General features: G+C 38.5%; 1 protein-coding gene across 1 annotated transcript in view; it reads right to left on the reverse strand.

Annotated features, from left to right (window-relative positions):
* Positions 1–4,244: 4,244 nt before the first annotated feature.
* The window catches only part of NELL2 (neural EGFL like 2), a 230,977-nt gene continuing 219,755 nt past the window's right edge, over positions 4,245–15,466 (reverse strand). Inside the window, exons 19-20 of the mRNA XM_026648958.1 lie at positions 8,315–8,539; positions 4,245–4,928 (exon numbers count right to left, since the gene is read on the reverse strand). Of these exons, the coding sequence (XP_026504743.1) occupies positions 4,878–4,928; positions 8,315–8,539 (276 nt within the window). The 3' untranslated portion in view covers positions 4,245–4,877. The remainder of the gene's footprint in view (positions 4,929–8,314; positions 8,540–15,466) is intronic.

Below are 15,466 nucleotides of genomic sequence, written 5' to 3' on the forward strand. Positions count from 1 at the left end.
AGCAATGGGATGGTTTAGTTGTTTTCATTTTATAAATTTCACTTGATGCAGAACTTTTATGAGTGATCTGCTTCTTTATTTGTAATAATATTCTAGAAGCAATGATGCAGATCAGTTTGTTTTGGCTTTGGCTTACAGTTCGAATATGACTCAGTCCTTGCAGTTTAAACAGGACCTATTGAATTGTTTATATTAGTGATTCCAAGCAAAACCTCTGATGCATCCTGGGAATTATATTTAAAGCACAATTTAAATGGTAAAATGATATTACTGAGAAAAAAGACTTTTAAGAAAAGCATAGTAATTATATTTGGCTGTTTTATGGATGGAATATAATGTGATCAGTAAACTATTATGGTTTGCAGTAATTAATGTTTTATGTTATTTAAATGATTCACTAAAGTTGGTAGAACATAGGATGCATATTTTTTATTTATATTAGACAATTTTTTCTTAGTTAGCATTTTACAAAAGGTGTAAACTCTGGGAATAAGAAAATACTAATCAACACTGATCTGTAGAGTTTTAGTATGTTGGCATTTATATTTTAAGAAGTGAAGGAGTATCTATATCTGGGATTTTCAAAAGCACCTAAGTGAGTTAGGTGCCCAGATTCCACAGATGCAATGGAAATTGTGCATCTAATTTCCTTGGGCTGTGTAAAAAAATCCCAATCTATAAAGTACAATTTTCTGGGCAACTTTTTTTTCAGGTTACTCTGCATTGAATGGATCATATTCCAATCATGTATTTAGATTTTTAGAGTGGTTATTCTAGATTTACACTGGTTAACTGAGATCAGAATCTAACCCACTACAAGTCTGATGCAAAGCCCATTGAAATTAGTGGAAAGACTCCCACTGGCTTCAATGGGCATTGTGCAGCACCTCTGGTCGTAAACCTATTGTGCACCCCACATAAGAGTGATTAGGAGCAATGGGAAGCTGACCACCCAGACTTGCGACACAAGCAATTCTATGACACATTTCTGTTATAAACTAATATTTATCCCTATTACTGTCACAGTTTCTTCCAGTAAATATTGAGTTCAACCCTAATTCAAAGGCTCTACTTTTGAGGCAAGACTTAAAGTCTATGAGTCTATGAGATGGAGATTTTGGAGAAAACAGGAACATTTACTGCACCATAAAATATGCACTATTCTCTGTCCAGTGTTACACTAGGCTACTTTTCCTAATAACACAAAGAACCTCGTTCTATTGTCTATGCAGTTTCAACTCTTTCCACTAAGTTGAAATTTGTGAACTGAGTATGAAAACTTTTCTCTCTCACCAACAGAAGTTGGTCCAATAAAAGATATTACCTCACGCACTTTATATCACACACACACACACACAGAGACAAAGCTATATGCATAGATACCATGTTGCTTTAGAGCTTTGGTACTATACATATATTAATGTAAGTTTATTGCACAGTATGATGAATATTTGGGATGGACAGTTCAACTTCTATGAATCTAACCTCTGGAATGAAGATAAACATTTCACTTTGACTCACATAGAAGTGTTTAACACCAGCACTGAGTGAAGAGAAATCTTGCTTTCTCCTTGCTATTGCCCAGGGTGAATTTATAGATACCAGAAATTTCCAATTAAAGAGTTTAGTTTTCAACAGTTTACAATGCAGCTATTCGTTGCCAATTTGTTTCACCATAGAATTGAATCCAGTGTAACTGAAGACATTTCTGCCTTTGTATCTGCAGATCTATTAACTTTGGGCAATTACTCTCCAAACAGGTGACAATTCTTCTATGGGAGTTATTGAATTCTAATGCTGAAAACAGTGCACCAATAATGAAAGGTCAGTAGAAGAACACAACAGATCAGCTTCACTCTGACTGTTCCTGTGAGTTGGCTAAGAAGTACTTCAAATGAATTGTTAAGGAAAATAAATGTTTGATATTGCCTGACATTCTTTAGGTCTGGAATTCTTGAAGACAATTTTCAGTAGTATTTAAATTTTCTGTTTGGGGGAAAATTAGAAACATGAACTACTAATTGGTGGGTCAGTTTAGCTGGGGGGATTATTGAGATGTCTTTGTGTAATTTATTGACTTTTACAAGAACTCCCAACTAATTAGCAACCTGGAACACTGATAGATTAGAAAATGCTCGCTCAACCCATTCTCATTTTTTATTCATTCAGCTTTCTTCGACTGAATAACTTCTACTCTTCAAATACATATAGTATTGACTGGCTGTCTAAGGATTTGATAACATGATTCATTTTGACAAAAACTATTATGGTATGTCTTGGCTATATTTGACCTAGTTGTTGGCGAAGTGCCGGTTGTTCAATGAGATGGTAAAAAAACCCAACAACCCAAAACAAAACATAAGACACACCATTCCAGGGGCGGGTTTGCAATGAATGGAGAGATTTGTTTTCCATCATTCACATTCTTAGTTCTGAAGTACAAGTTGGGATGAAGGGTAAATGTTACTGTGCCTCAAAGAAGTGAAAAAAAAAAAGTGAAGAGAATTTTTCCTTATGATCTTACCTTTGTTTTAGGGCCAAACCTGATCTCTGTGCATAACCCAAGCCAGATTACGTGCAGAGAAAGTACATTGGAGGTTAGGGGGAACAGAATCCCAGCCCACGGAGAGGGCATAGAAAACCCTTCTAGCCTCTTTGTGGCTGCTATTACAGCTCCAGGGATGGAGTAATGCCCCAAGCCTGATACTTAAGCCTCACAAAGGGTGTTAAGCTAATGGATTCATGTAGTTGTGGACCAACTGGACAGACTCCCCCACCCCACTCACTTCCCCTGCATGACTCTTAAATCCCCTATCTCTGAGTCCAACATAAAGTGTGCATGAAGCTGGGCTATGCATCTCCTGCCACTTCTGTGTGCTAGTTTCACAGTGTTCATTCAGGGCTTTCTGCAGCCTTTTCTTGAGCTAGAGGATTTTGCCCTCAAGCAATATAACTCATTCTTTTACCCTGAACAACAAAAAACAAATGGTCTGAGCTCTGTGTATTTCTAACACATTTTATAATGAAATCACAGCATAATCCCCAAACAGTAACACCGCCTGTCAAATCTGCCCTCGGATACAGGCACACAACTGCCATTGAAATCAACAGGAGATGTGCCTGTGTATCTGAGGGCAAAACATGACCCCTTGACAATTATTAGCAGACAGGAAAACAGTGCATAAAACAGCCTCTTTTTAAGGAGCTAACATGCTTCTTCAAGAACATTGATTGTAGCTTGTCAGAAACTGTGGATAAAACAGAAAATCCCTTGAGTAGCTATTATTTATGGACAAGGTCTTGAAGAGGAAAAAGATTTATTCAATTTGAAAACCTTCATAGCTTTAATGGTCCACTGTAGACTGTTGCACTGGTCCTTTTTTCCCTGAATATTTTTTAGATCTTTATTTTATTTGTATTATTTGTATTCTTTTTCCCCCCCTTATGTAGCACAACACAGCTTTGGTCATGTTGCCTCTTTTGTTTATTGTCACATCAGTAGTGAAAATAGGGTTTATTAAATTAAGTTTCCTCTGATGGCTGGATGACTGCCCTTGCATCAACAAAAATAAATTTATTGGGAGAATCATCACACATTATTTTTTATTACAAAAATATCGAAATCATCCAAGTGTGCTGGAACAATTTGTATAGTGGGGGGTGCTGAGAGCCATTGAACCAAACTGTCAACCCTGATGGAAACCTCTTCAAGCCAGGGGTGTGGCAGCACTGCCAGCACTTCTAGTTCCAGCACCTATGAAATCAGCAAAGTTGTGGTGTTTAACAGCAACAAAAATAGGGCTTCGAATCTGAAGAGAATTTCCCACAAGTTAGAACAGCTTTAAGGAAGGTCAAATGTTGCCTCTAACCTGCTTGGAAGTATCCTATCAACATTTAGAATTTGATCGTTCAAACCTTTATGCACATGAATAGTCCTATCAAACTCAATGGGACTACTGACAGGAGTAAACTTACTCACATGCATAAGCATTTGCAAGATCAATCCCTTAAAGACTAGCACAGATATGAAATAATGTCACAACTTTGTGCCAGGTAGAAACATCTGTATACAACCCTACTCACAAAGGAGAAACAGTCATCTATAATATATAAAAATATCACCTGTAACAGTGAAGGAGACTCAAAGCCAGAAATATTATAAGGTAAGAGAAATATTTATTTTAATTTTGCACAAGAACGAGCTTATACTGAACAAATTCAATCAAGAAATAGTAAGTGCAGTAAAACAAGGAAATATAGATGACTTTCCCCATCAGAAAACGTTAAGTAGCCATGCCGGTGCATCACTTTTTTTTACAATAACTTATATCTTTTTTCAGAGCATGTACTGTACATAACACATCTTAGCTGCTATATTCTTTGTTCCTGAAGATATCCTCCCTTTATTCAAATTTCTGCTAGAGTCTGCAGTGAGCAATCAAACAAAATTTGTGCAGATTCAAATATTATTAGGTAAAAATCTCTGTGCCTATTGAAGTGTTGGACTTTCAAAGCTTCAGTAGGCTCAATGATCACTTCTATTTGTCTCTCGATCTTGACATCGTTAGGTACAATGTTACAATGTGTCACTTTACCACTAACCTAATATTCTGCATAATGATGCCAGACACATAAATAGCCAGAAGTTGAGCCTGACCTCAAAGAAAGGTTTACACATCTGAGCTTTTCTCCAGTTCCATAGATTTCATTCTGACTCAGGTAATTGAAAGCTCACTCAATTCAGAACATTTCTGCACTTTAGATGGACAAAACTGATGTGATTTCAGTTTTAGCTTTATACAATTTTTGGTCTAAAGGTCTTTTTGTGAAGGAAAATTCTGTAACCAGAAACTGCTTGTGAGACACGGTTGTTAGCTTCACAGTTCCTGAAGGCACTGTGGATCCACTGAGCAACAAACATGACCATTCTGTGAGAGGGGGAGGAAGGGGGAAAGAAGAGAGATTTAAATGGTTAGTATTTTGTAAAGTCAAATTAACAATCAGAATGACCATCTGCAAATACCTGCCCAGTAGAAGAACATTTCTAAATAAATGTGTAAACTGTTTATTTTTTTAGCTCTTTCTATCTTCACTTCAGTCCCATACTCTAGTAAAAGGAATCTAATGATTTCACTCACTAATCAGTGTGTAATCCATATCGTAAAACTAAGACATAGAATTAAAGTTATTTCGCAATATGCTATTTATTTCACATGGATCAGGATTTGGCCTAGTGTGCGCAATAAAGATGGCAAAGAGGACAAGGCATTAGAAGTTTTATTTAGATTTGACACAGGGGACCACGAGTTTTATTTAGCACTGAATATCTCAAGTTAATACTTTCAGGCTGTAACACTGTCAAAGGTTAATCTTTGAAGTTTCCCCTCCAGATCTTAGTATAGACATATTTCTATGAACATTAGCAATTAATGGAACAGGTTGCCTAGAAAAGTGATTAAAGTATTGAAGAAAAGATATATGTTGCATTTCCACCTCTTCTCCTCAGTATGACTCTTAATGCAGATAGCGCATATAATTTTTAAATTACTGTAAATATATTTAGTCCATTGAAGAGTGGGGCTGATTAAAGATCAGGGATGTAAGAATCATTCATTCATTTTCTTGACTGTATGTGGCAGGAGACTAGACAACCATGGCAGAAATCCTAGAGTTCACCTTCTTTACTTGTGATTTGAAATGGTTTTGTGGCTAAGTCAGCTTTAGCTGATGCCTGGCTTTCTGAATTCTTAAAGGATTTTGTGTAAACCTATTTTGCAGTAGCTTGGTTAGAGAAGCTTATCCTAAAGCTTTGACCTGCCATGTGATGTACTGCTAGAAAACAGTGAAACGAAGCAGTACAAATGAGACACATAGTAGTATGGTATTTATATTTTGTGCTACAGAATCAAAACTATACAAGTTGTGCTATGGTACTCGCCTTGTTTGCTTGGATTAGACTGCTTGGATGGAAAACAAAGCTAAAATACTTACAGTACTGTCAAAAAAGAACATAGTGTTGGAAAGAAACAAAATAGGTTTTGTTCTTTGAGGAACAAATAGTACATGTTAATTATTAAGAGTCTGTGGCTCTAATTATACTGTTATGCCTTGTGATATTTGAAAATTCATAACATAGAATTATAGAATCATAGAATATTAGGGTTGGAATGTAGGAATGTGTTGCTCCCAAATCACGGCCCACGAGAATGGCAAACTGTTCCCTTGGCAACGAGGCAGGAGTGACCTTGTCCCAGTGTCTGTATTTGGGAAACTTATTGGCAACCTGACATCACCCTTGCAGCTGGTGTTCACGCGCTCAAGAGATAGGTTTGCTATCTTATGTAATTGTACACTGCATGTCTTCTTCATGCGCAAGATTTGTACCAATGAGAAGTGTTGTAAACAAAGCAAGTAATATAATAAAAACCCCAGGAAAGGTTTTTTCCTGGGAGGCTTTTGGCTTGAGGCTTTAGAAGCTAGTACCACAGACCTGGCATTCTGTTTCCTTTCTCGTCACCACATTGGAAGAGACGTCAGGAGGTCATCTAGTCCAACCCCCTGCTCAAAGCAGGACCAACACCAACTAAATCATCCCAGCCAGGGCTTTGTCAAGCCGGGCCTTAAAAACCTCTAAGGATGGAGATTCCACCACCTCCCTAGGTAACCCATTCCAGTGCTTCACCACCCTCCTAGTGAAATAGTTTTTCCTAGTATCCAACCTAGACCTCCCCCACTGCAATTTGAGACCATTGCTCCTTGTTCTGTCATGGAAAACCTAAGGATAAATGGTGAATCTAGTTTAAACAGGCACAATGACTATTTGGCATTTCTGTTTCTGACTATCCTAAAAGGAAAGGATTACACCAATGTCCATCCGGTAGTTGGAATAATGTGGAGTATACTATCTTAACTGGTTTCCTCTGTAGATCTTAGAATGGATTCTGACATGAGGCATCGTGAGTCCATGGAGCTTGGCATAGTATCTATATTACTCATATAGGATCAAATCATGATCCGAGTTTACAAGGCAACAATTGGTACCAGTAGCCCATAGCTCTGTATAAACTGGTTGTAAAATAGAGAGACCAGTCTTGGACCACAAGAGGGTAGAATAGATGGGACATGTTCCATAACTGACAACCAGTGGAATTTATACAAATAAGCTCCTTCTACACGCCCAGGCATCTCAACAGTATGGGATTCTGGTCCTGTTTCTTCTTCCAAGTGGAGCTTTACGTGGTACTCTAGTCCTGTGGGATGGACATGCAGGGCCGGCACAACCCATTAGGCGACCTAGGTGGTCGCCTAGGGTGCTACAATTTGGGGGTGGCGACCGCGGCAGTATTTCGGCGGCGGGACCTTCTGCCGCCTCTGTGGGGGGCGGCATTTTGGGGCGGGACCTTCCGCCGCCTAGAGTGGCAGAAAAGCTGGCGGCGCTCCTGTGGACATGGGATGATATCTGAAATTATTTGGGAGGGTTACAGATCTCCATCCCAATGGATCCTGCTCTCTCTCTCTCCCCCTCCTCCTGGCTGGTCACCTCTGTTGTGGAACTGCTACTGGTCATTCTTCAGTTATACACAATAAAAAAACCAGTTTCCCTCGTGTGTGTGTGTGTGTGTATAAAATGGAAACACTTTATTCTAACATCCCTTTTTTTACTTCTTTTAGAAGAGGCAGCAGAATTCACAGAAGCTTTTCACCATTAACCTTTCTTCTTGAGATAATGTGTGCCTTACCCCTGAGGAATATAAAAAGCCCAAATAATGTGGATTCTGCTGTCGTTTTTAAACCATGGAAGAGCAGAATTTCCATTTTTGCCATTACAAAACTTAAAATATTTGGTCATCACAATCCTAAAGGAGAAAATAGCATTTCTGGTAATTTGATGCTCACTCTACAAAATATATTTCCTGTGTGAGGTCAGATCTTACAGACCTTTGGAAATTATTTGACACTATACGTATCTGCAAAATAGCAATGGGCTGGCAGGAGTAAGATCTGCCATCACAGTCAAAGCAAGATGTTTCTGTGGAAAGGATACATTTGTTCACTTGCTCAAGGTGAGATACAACATGGGCTATGATGCTGTGAGATTTCTGTCCTGCTGGCACATTTAAACCATCATCTGGTTCTTGAAAGCTCTGCACCACTGACAGGAGAAGCTGCAACTAAAGCTGAACATTTCACATTGCGAACTTTGAACAGTAAATGTAGAAACTGACTTCCCACTGACCAGACTAAATGTCTTAATATTTATGTTACAGAACCACCTGGTAAGGAGGCCTCTTGGCTTGATTTTTATGCTCTTTACCTTGCATTGGCAGAGGGTGCACTCTGTGCCGTGTTTAATCCATGAAGATCCAGTGAAGCGAATTACATTAATTTCATCCAGACACGTCTTAGTGATGTCATTACGAATGGTGTCTGCCTGGCAGGGGTCAGTGATGCAGCGTGGACAACACTCACTCTTGGGGAGTACACTGAATTCACATTCCACCTCTGGACAAGGCAAAGGCCAACAGTCAACTTCACCTTGCTATTTAAAAAAAAAGAACAAAGAGAGATCACTTTGGGTATTCTGTGTTGTTTCTGATGTATTATTACATGTTTCTATGACTCAATGTGTTGTCTCTTTCTGCTGGCTGATTCTCCCATGTGGCTGTATTTAAAAGACAGTGAAAAGAATTCTGATGCTCATTTCCTGTTGACAATACCAGAAATTACATAGAACGTGTATGTGTTTTAAAAATCAATGTGTCATTTTGGAGGGGTGGTGTTGGTGGTAAATGGAAGGGTGGATTGATTTAAATCAAAACAACTTAAATCACTGAATGTAATCAATTGAAATCAGCAATCAGGAAACTTGATTTAAATAAGGATGCATTCCTTATTTGCCAGATTCATTTTTTACTTGTGATTTCTGTCTAGATCTAGTTGGATGGAAATTCAAATTCAATTATAAATGAACCAAAACAGATTTTTTTAATTTATTAAATAAAACTACCTTAAATGTGCTGGATACATAAGAAAATTTATCAAAAAGTTCATTAAAATATGTATTGCATTTAAAACTGATTTATTTAAAAAAGGAAGTATTAGCTGTAGTTAGTGAATTGAAATACATGTTTCTGGTCACCATGTCCTTCAAGATTTCAGAACTACTAGATTTCATCCTCTCACACCTAGTTTTTATTCATAGATTGGAAGAGGAAAATGAGTTTTCCTGCTTTTTCAACTCCCAATTGGTTTCTTAACTTTGAAGGAACTGGTCATTAAACTGCACCAGTTGAATAAACTGGAATGAAGAAAATATTCTCTCTGCACCTGCAGAAGAGGCTATGGTTGTCAAAAGCTGGTTTACTTCAACAATATTTAGTTCCAGATGGTTCTGGAACTAAAGCCAGGGCCTTTCACCAGTTCAGTGGTTTGACTTTCTTTAAAACTTGGCTGCAAACAAGTACTACTTAATATTATTTCTTGAATTTAATTTAAATGATTTTAATAGGTTATAAGAGGTTTGAGCCTTAACACAGGTTGTCATTATTTCAAACTTAACTTTAAATAGGTTTATTTTTTAATAAACTTGTATTTAATTTAAATTAAAACAATGATTTAAGTTAAAAAAAATCCAATTTTTAATTTTTTTTAAATGATCAGTTTTTATCCACCCTAGTAAATGGACATATTTCTGCCTCCCCCTTCCCTTTTCATTTAAACATCTTATTTTGTCCCTGCTATATTAGGGAGAAAATGCTACTCAGACATGCTGTGGATGTACAAGCTCAATGTGCAGCTGAATGAATGCATTTTGGCTGCATAGGAGATCTGGAATGCCAAGAAGCCATGAAAGGGCGTAGAGTATTGAAATATGGACAGAGATTCTGCTTCCTTGGTAGCAGGACCATATCTGGGAGAACAAATGCAGAGTCTCCTCTGCTCGAGATGCAACCAATGTCATGCCACTGATCTTCACCAATGTAATCCACTGATTACAAAGGAAATAGTCCTGATTTATGGTAGGGTAAGTACAAGGATAATCAGGCCACAAGTATGTAAAGCTGTCCTTGATATCATTGACCATGAGGTACTGTTGATCCACACTGGATTCTAATAGCATATAGAGGCTTGATCTAGAGTCACCCCCTTCTTTTCTTTTGAGGGACCTCAGAGGGTAGTGCCAGGTGATTGTTCATTTGCCTTCAGAGTCTTCTCATGCAAGGCTTTACAGGGTTCTGTTCTATCACCTATCCCGTTCAGTGTGACTGAGCAAGAAAATGGCAGATGAAATTCAGTGCTGGTAAGTACAAAGGAATGCACATTGGAAAACAATCCCAGCTGTACATATCAAATGATGGCGTCTACATTAGCTGTTAAAACTCAAGAAAGAGATATTGGTCTTATCATAGATAGTTCTCTGAAAACATGCACTCAGTGGGCAGCAGCTGTCAAAAAAGCTAACAGAATGTTAGGAACCATTGGGAAAGGGATAGATAATAAGACAGAAAATATCATAATGCCACCATATAAATTCATGGTACACCCACCCCGTGAACACTGGCTGGTAGCCCCATCTCAAAGAAGATATAGTCAAATTCACAAAAGTACAGAGAAGGGCAACAAAAATGATTAGGGGTATGGAACAGCTTCTATTTGAAGAGAGACTGGGAACTCTATTTAAAAAGACTGGGAACGTTCATCTGGAATAGAGATGACTGAGGGGGGATATGATAGAGGTCTATAAAATCATGGATGGTGTGGAGAAAGTGATGGGAAGTTTTATTTCCCCTTCACATACCACAGGAACCAGGGGTCACCCAATGAAATTAATAGTCAGCAAGTTTAAAACAAACATAAGGAAATACTTCTTCACACAACACACACAGTCAAGCTGTGGAACTTATTGTCAGAGGATGTTGTGAAGGACAAAAGCATGACTGGATTAAAAAAAAAGAATTAGATAAGTTCATGGAGGATAGGTCTACAAATGGCTATTAGCCAAGATGCTCAGGGACACACCCCCATACTTGAGGTGTCCCTAAACCTCTGACTACTAGTAATTGGGACTGGACAACAGGGGATGGATCACTCGATAAATTGCCCCGTTCTGTTCACTCCGTCTGAAGCATCTGGCACCAGCCACTGTCGGAAGAGAGGATAATGGGTTACATGGACCTTTGGTGTGACCCAGTATGGCTATTCTTATGTTCTTACATGTTAGGGAAGTGCTCATTTGGGGAGTTAGCAAAGTGCTACAGGCTTTGATGCCTCCACTGTGTAGATGACAGCTTATATATCAATTTGACTGGACCATAGTACAGTTGAGCTTCTTATCCAGTGTCTATCCAACAGTGGGGCTTGGATGAGCATTAGCTGGATGAGGCATGACTAAAACCAAGAAGATGCTGCAGGTTTGGGGAAAGAACTGAAGATGTGGCAGAGATTTAATCATTTCTATCAATTAAGTGTGCTAGACAAAGTGTGCTAGCCATTTGTTCATTATATTTTATACTCATTATATATTATATTTTATGCTTATATATTTACAACTGGGTGTTATCTTCAGCTGTTTATGATCCTTTTTCATCTGTGCTTGGATGTGGACCTCATCACAATGAGGTGGCCCTTGCCATCTCAAGACTAGATTACTCCAAAGCACTCTACATTGAGTTTCAACCAACGACCACTTGGAAACTTCATCTGATGCAGAATGTGGCTACTTGCTTAGTAAATCAGACTTTTGACAGTGACATAAGCCACAACAGACTACATTATACATGTGCTTGGTAGTCTACTGGTGTTTCAATTTGTTTCTAATTACAGTGTAAACTGATGGTTTTGCCCTATAAAGCCCTAAACTGCTTAGTATCTGGCTACACTAGAAATCTGCTTTTGGTATGATATTGAGCAGATACAATCAGCACAGGCAGTAAAGCTAACTCTCCCAAGTATAAAATGGAAGAGGCTGACATCACAGAATTTTCAGTGAAAGGTCCTCAACTCTGGAGCTTATTGCCCCTTTGGTCTGACCCAAGGACCAGATTAGTTGACTTCCTAAGCCTATTTTCCTAAGCTTCCCCTCAGGGGTTGGGTTGAAACAGGGCAGGAGTAACCCAAAGCAGAGACTTTTATTTGTTTGTGGTTTGAAGATTCTTCTGGGGATATTTTTCTATTTGTAATTTTGCATAAAAGTCATAAGATGCCTAGAGTATTAGCGCTCAATGGGGCCACAAGTGTTTCAGGCTGGAGTGTGGCCAAGGGATCAGTATGCTATCCAACACTGCCAATCAAAGTATGGACTTCACAGAGGCCAGAGCTGCTTGGTTGTCCTACCTGTATCACTAGATTTTGGTTTTGGAGCAGGATTCCATCCCTGATCCAATACCTGTGCAGGTCCCTTGAGCTTGGCTGATCTATTCAGGACTTATGTGGGAAACCAACATTGGCCCTAGGAAAGTAGTTTGTCTACAAAAATCACATATAATGCATTAAACAGTGGCGGTTTAAGTGGTCCCCAGAGCATGGAGCTGAGAAAGATCATCTAGGAATTTGCTATAGCTTTCGCTTTATTTTTTCCCTGGAGAAAATATTAGAAAGTTACTGTTTTTATACAATTCCCATCTGGCTCAAATTTCCCTTGTTCTTCAGAATCACACGATGCTGGGAATGAAAGTAATCTTAAGAAACAGTGACTGACCCTGGCATTTCAATTGATTTTCTTGGATTGAATGCAAGTACAAAGAGTAAACAAAAGAGATATCACCTAAAACATTCATTTGGTAATTGTATGGACGTTAAAAACTATAGGGTTTTATGTTTTAGGCATTTAATGAATCACATGGGGACCTATTTTATTGCATTTTAGCAAGAGTGAACTTGAAACCTACAAAAGTTTGTCCATCTGGAATTTGTTCCCTCCTATTATTATTCATGACTGTCAGAGAAAGCCACTGGATGGACCAGGATTTACTTCTGTAGATGAAACCAAGGTAATACACCATTCGTTTTCATCTGGGGATTGTTTGTGACAGGGAAGTTACCCCTATATTGAGCCCAATGACTTCAGTTAGACTAAATTTATGTCAGCCATCAGGAGACTAAACCGTTGTGTGCCACAGACAGAGAACAAGACAGATCAAGATGGCACAAATGCCTGAAAACCCTGCAACAGCAGGGAATTGATTAGCTACAATATGCTCAGATGATCCTTGCAGATAAGCCATCTTCCATGCTGCAGAAGGAGAAAAATCCATCAAATCCTTGCCAATCTGACCTGAGGAAAAACCCTTCCTGACCCCAAAAGTGGCACTCAGTTTCACCCTAAGCATGTGAGCAAGATATATCAGCCAGGCACCTCTGTACTACCTCAGAGCACAGGTCCACCCTATTAGATGCCCCATCTCCAGCTGTGGCCAACTCCTGATGTTTCAGAATACAGAATCCAGAATACATCTGGCCAATAGTTTATTGGGGAAAAATATTCTTCCCTGACCCTTAAAGGTGACTGCTTGAAGCCCTGAAGCATGAGATTTAATTACAATCATTGTCTTAATGCAGAGCTGAAAGTGCTATGAGCAAGTAGAGGGCAATGCAGAGCTTCTTGCTCTCTCTGTGCCCCATGAAGGAAGGGAATGAACAATGGGATTCATAGATTCACAGACTCTAAGATGAGAAGAGACCACTGTGACCATTCAGCCTGATCCTCTGCACACACAGGCTGTAGGATTTCTCCAAGAAGCTGGATTAAAGCTTCTTTAGAAAGATATTTAATCTCATTTTAAAGACTCCAAGTGATGGTGAGTTCTCCACCTCCCCTGGTGAGATGTTCCAATGTTTAATTACCCTCAATGCTTGGAAATTGAGTATTATTTTAAGATTGAATTTGTCTAGCTTCAACTTCCAGCAGCTGAATCTTGTTATGTCTTTGTCAACAAAATTGAAAAGCTCTCTGATATCTTTTCCCTATACAAGTATTATACAGAGTGATCAAGCCACCTCTCAATGCTCTCCTCAATAAGTTAAGCTGAGCTCCTTTAGCCTCCTTTGAACTCTCTCCAGTATTTCTACATCCTTCTTGAAGTGTGGACATCAGAACTGGAATAGTATTCTAACATCTGTCTTAAAAATGCTGTGTACAAAGGCAAGATCACTTTCTTGCTCCTATTTAATATTTCCCCTTTTATTCATCCAAAGATAAAATTAGCCCTTTTTGCCACCCCACTGCACTGAGGCCTCATGTTGGGGTGGTTACCTTTGATGACCCCTAAGTCCTTTTCTGAGTCGCTGCTTTCTGAGACAGAATCTCCCATCCTGTAGCTATAGCCTGCATTCATTGTGACCAAATGTATTACCTTGTATTAAAATACATTTTGTTGAATTGTGTCCATCTAACCCAGGGATTCAGACCTCTCCATAACAGATATCTATTCTCATTATTTACTACCCAATCAATCTTTGTGTCATCTGCCAATTTTATATAATCATCTAAATCACTGATAAAAATACTGAATAGCAATGGACCAAGAACATACTCCTGGGCTACGCCACTAGAAATGGCCCCATCAATTGATGTCTCCTCATTAACTACATTTTGAGATCTAATTGCACTGCACTATGTCTAAAAGACATAAGAAGTGTTACCTCTTAAAACTTGCATGGGACATTCTTTCAAACCAATGCAGTAAAGTGCAGCTTGGTGAACAATTCTCAAGAAATAATGTATTCAGGGAATTTAATCTTTTTTCACGTTTGTGAATTGGTCATGAACAGATTGAGTTTTTACCAACTTGTCTTCTATTTGAAGTTGTTCCACAAATATTTTAACAAACAAATTGCAGGCTATGCACTGATCAGAAATTGCTTGTGATATTCATTTAAAAATTCAATATTCAGAAATTTGCTCTTCAGGAAGTGATTGGTCACTTAAGCCATTGTTTAGCCTGCAATTTGTTTGTTAAAATATTTGTGGAACAATTTCAAATAGAAGACAAGTTGGTAAAAACTCAGTCTGTTCATGACCAATTCACAAACGTGAAAAAAGATTAAATTCCCTGAATACATTATTTCTTGAGAATTGCTCACCAAGCTGCACTCTACTGCATTGGTTTGAAAGAATGTCCCATGCCTTTTTTGCGATTATATTAATTTTGGCCATAGGCCTGAAATTTGCTGTTTGCAACATTTGTGCAAACCAAACTTTGATTACACAAATGTAACAGGAAACAGAAAAGGATTCATTCACAATACATTCAAAGTGAAATCCCATTTAGATGTTGCCAAAATGCTTGGAGTTCATTTTTCATAGCGCTAGTCTACACTTTAAGCACTACAAGTGCTGTGTCGCATCTGGTGAAGACACTTTCCCATTGGCATAATAAATCCACCTCCGTGAGAGACGGTAGTTAGAGAGATGGGAGAAGCTCACCGACATAGTGTTGTCCACACTGGTGCTTAGGTCGGTGTAATT

This window comes from Terrapene carolina, unplaced genomic scaffold (assembly GCF_002925995.2).
Source record: "Terrapene carolina triunguis isolate 2854851 unplaced genomic scaffold, T_m_triunguis-2.0 Scaffold68, whole genome shotgun sequence".
In the NCBI taxonomy this organism is placed as follows: Eukaryota; Metazoa; Chordata; order Testudines; family Emydidae; genus Terrapene; species Terrapene triunguis.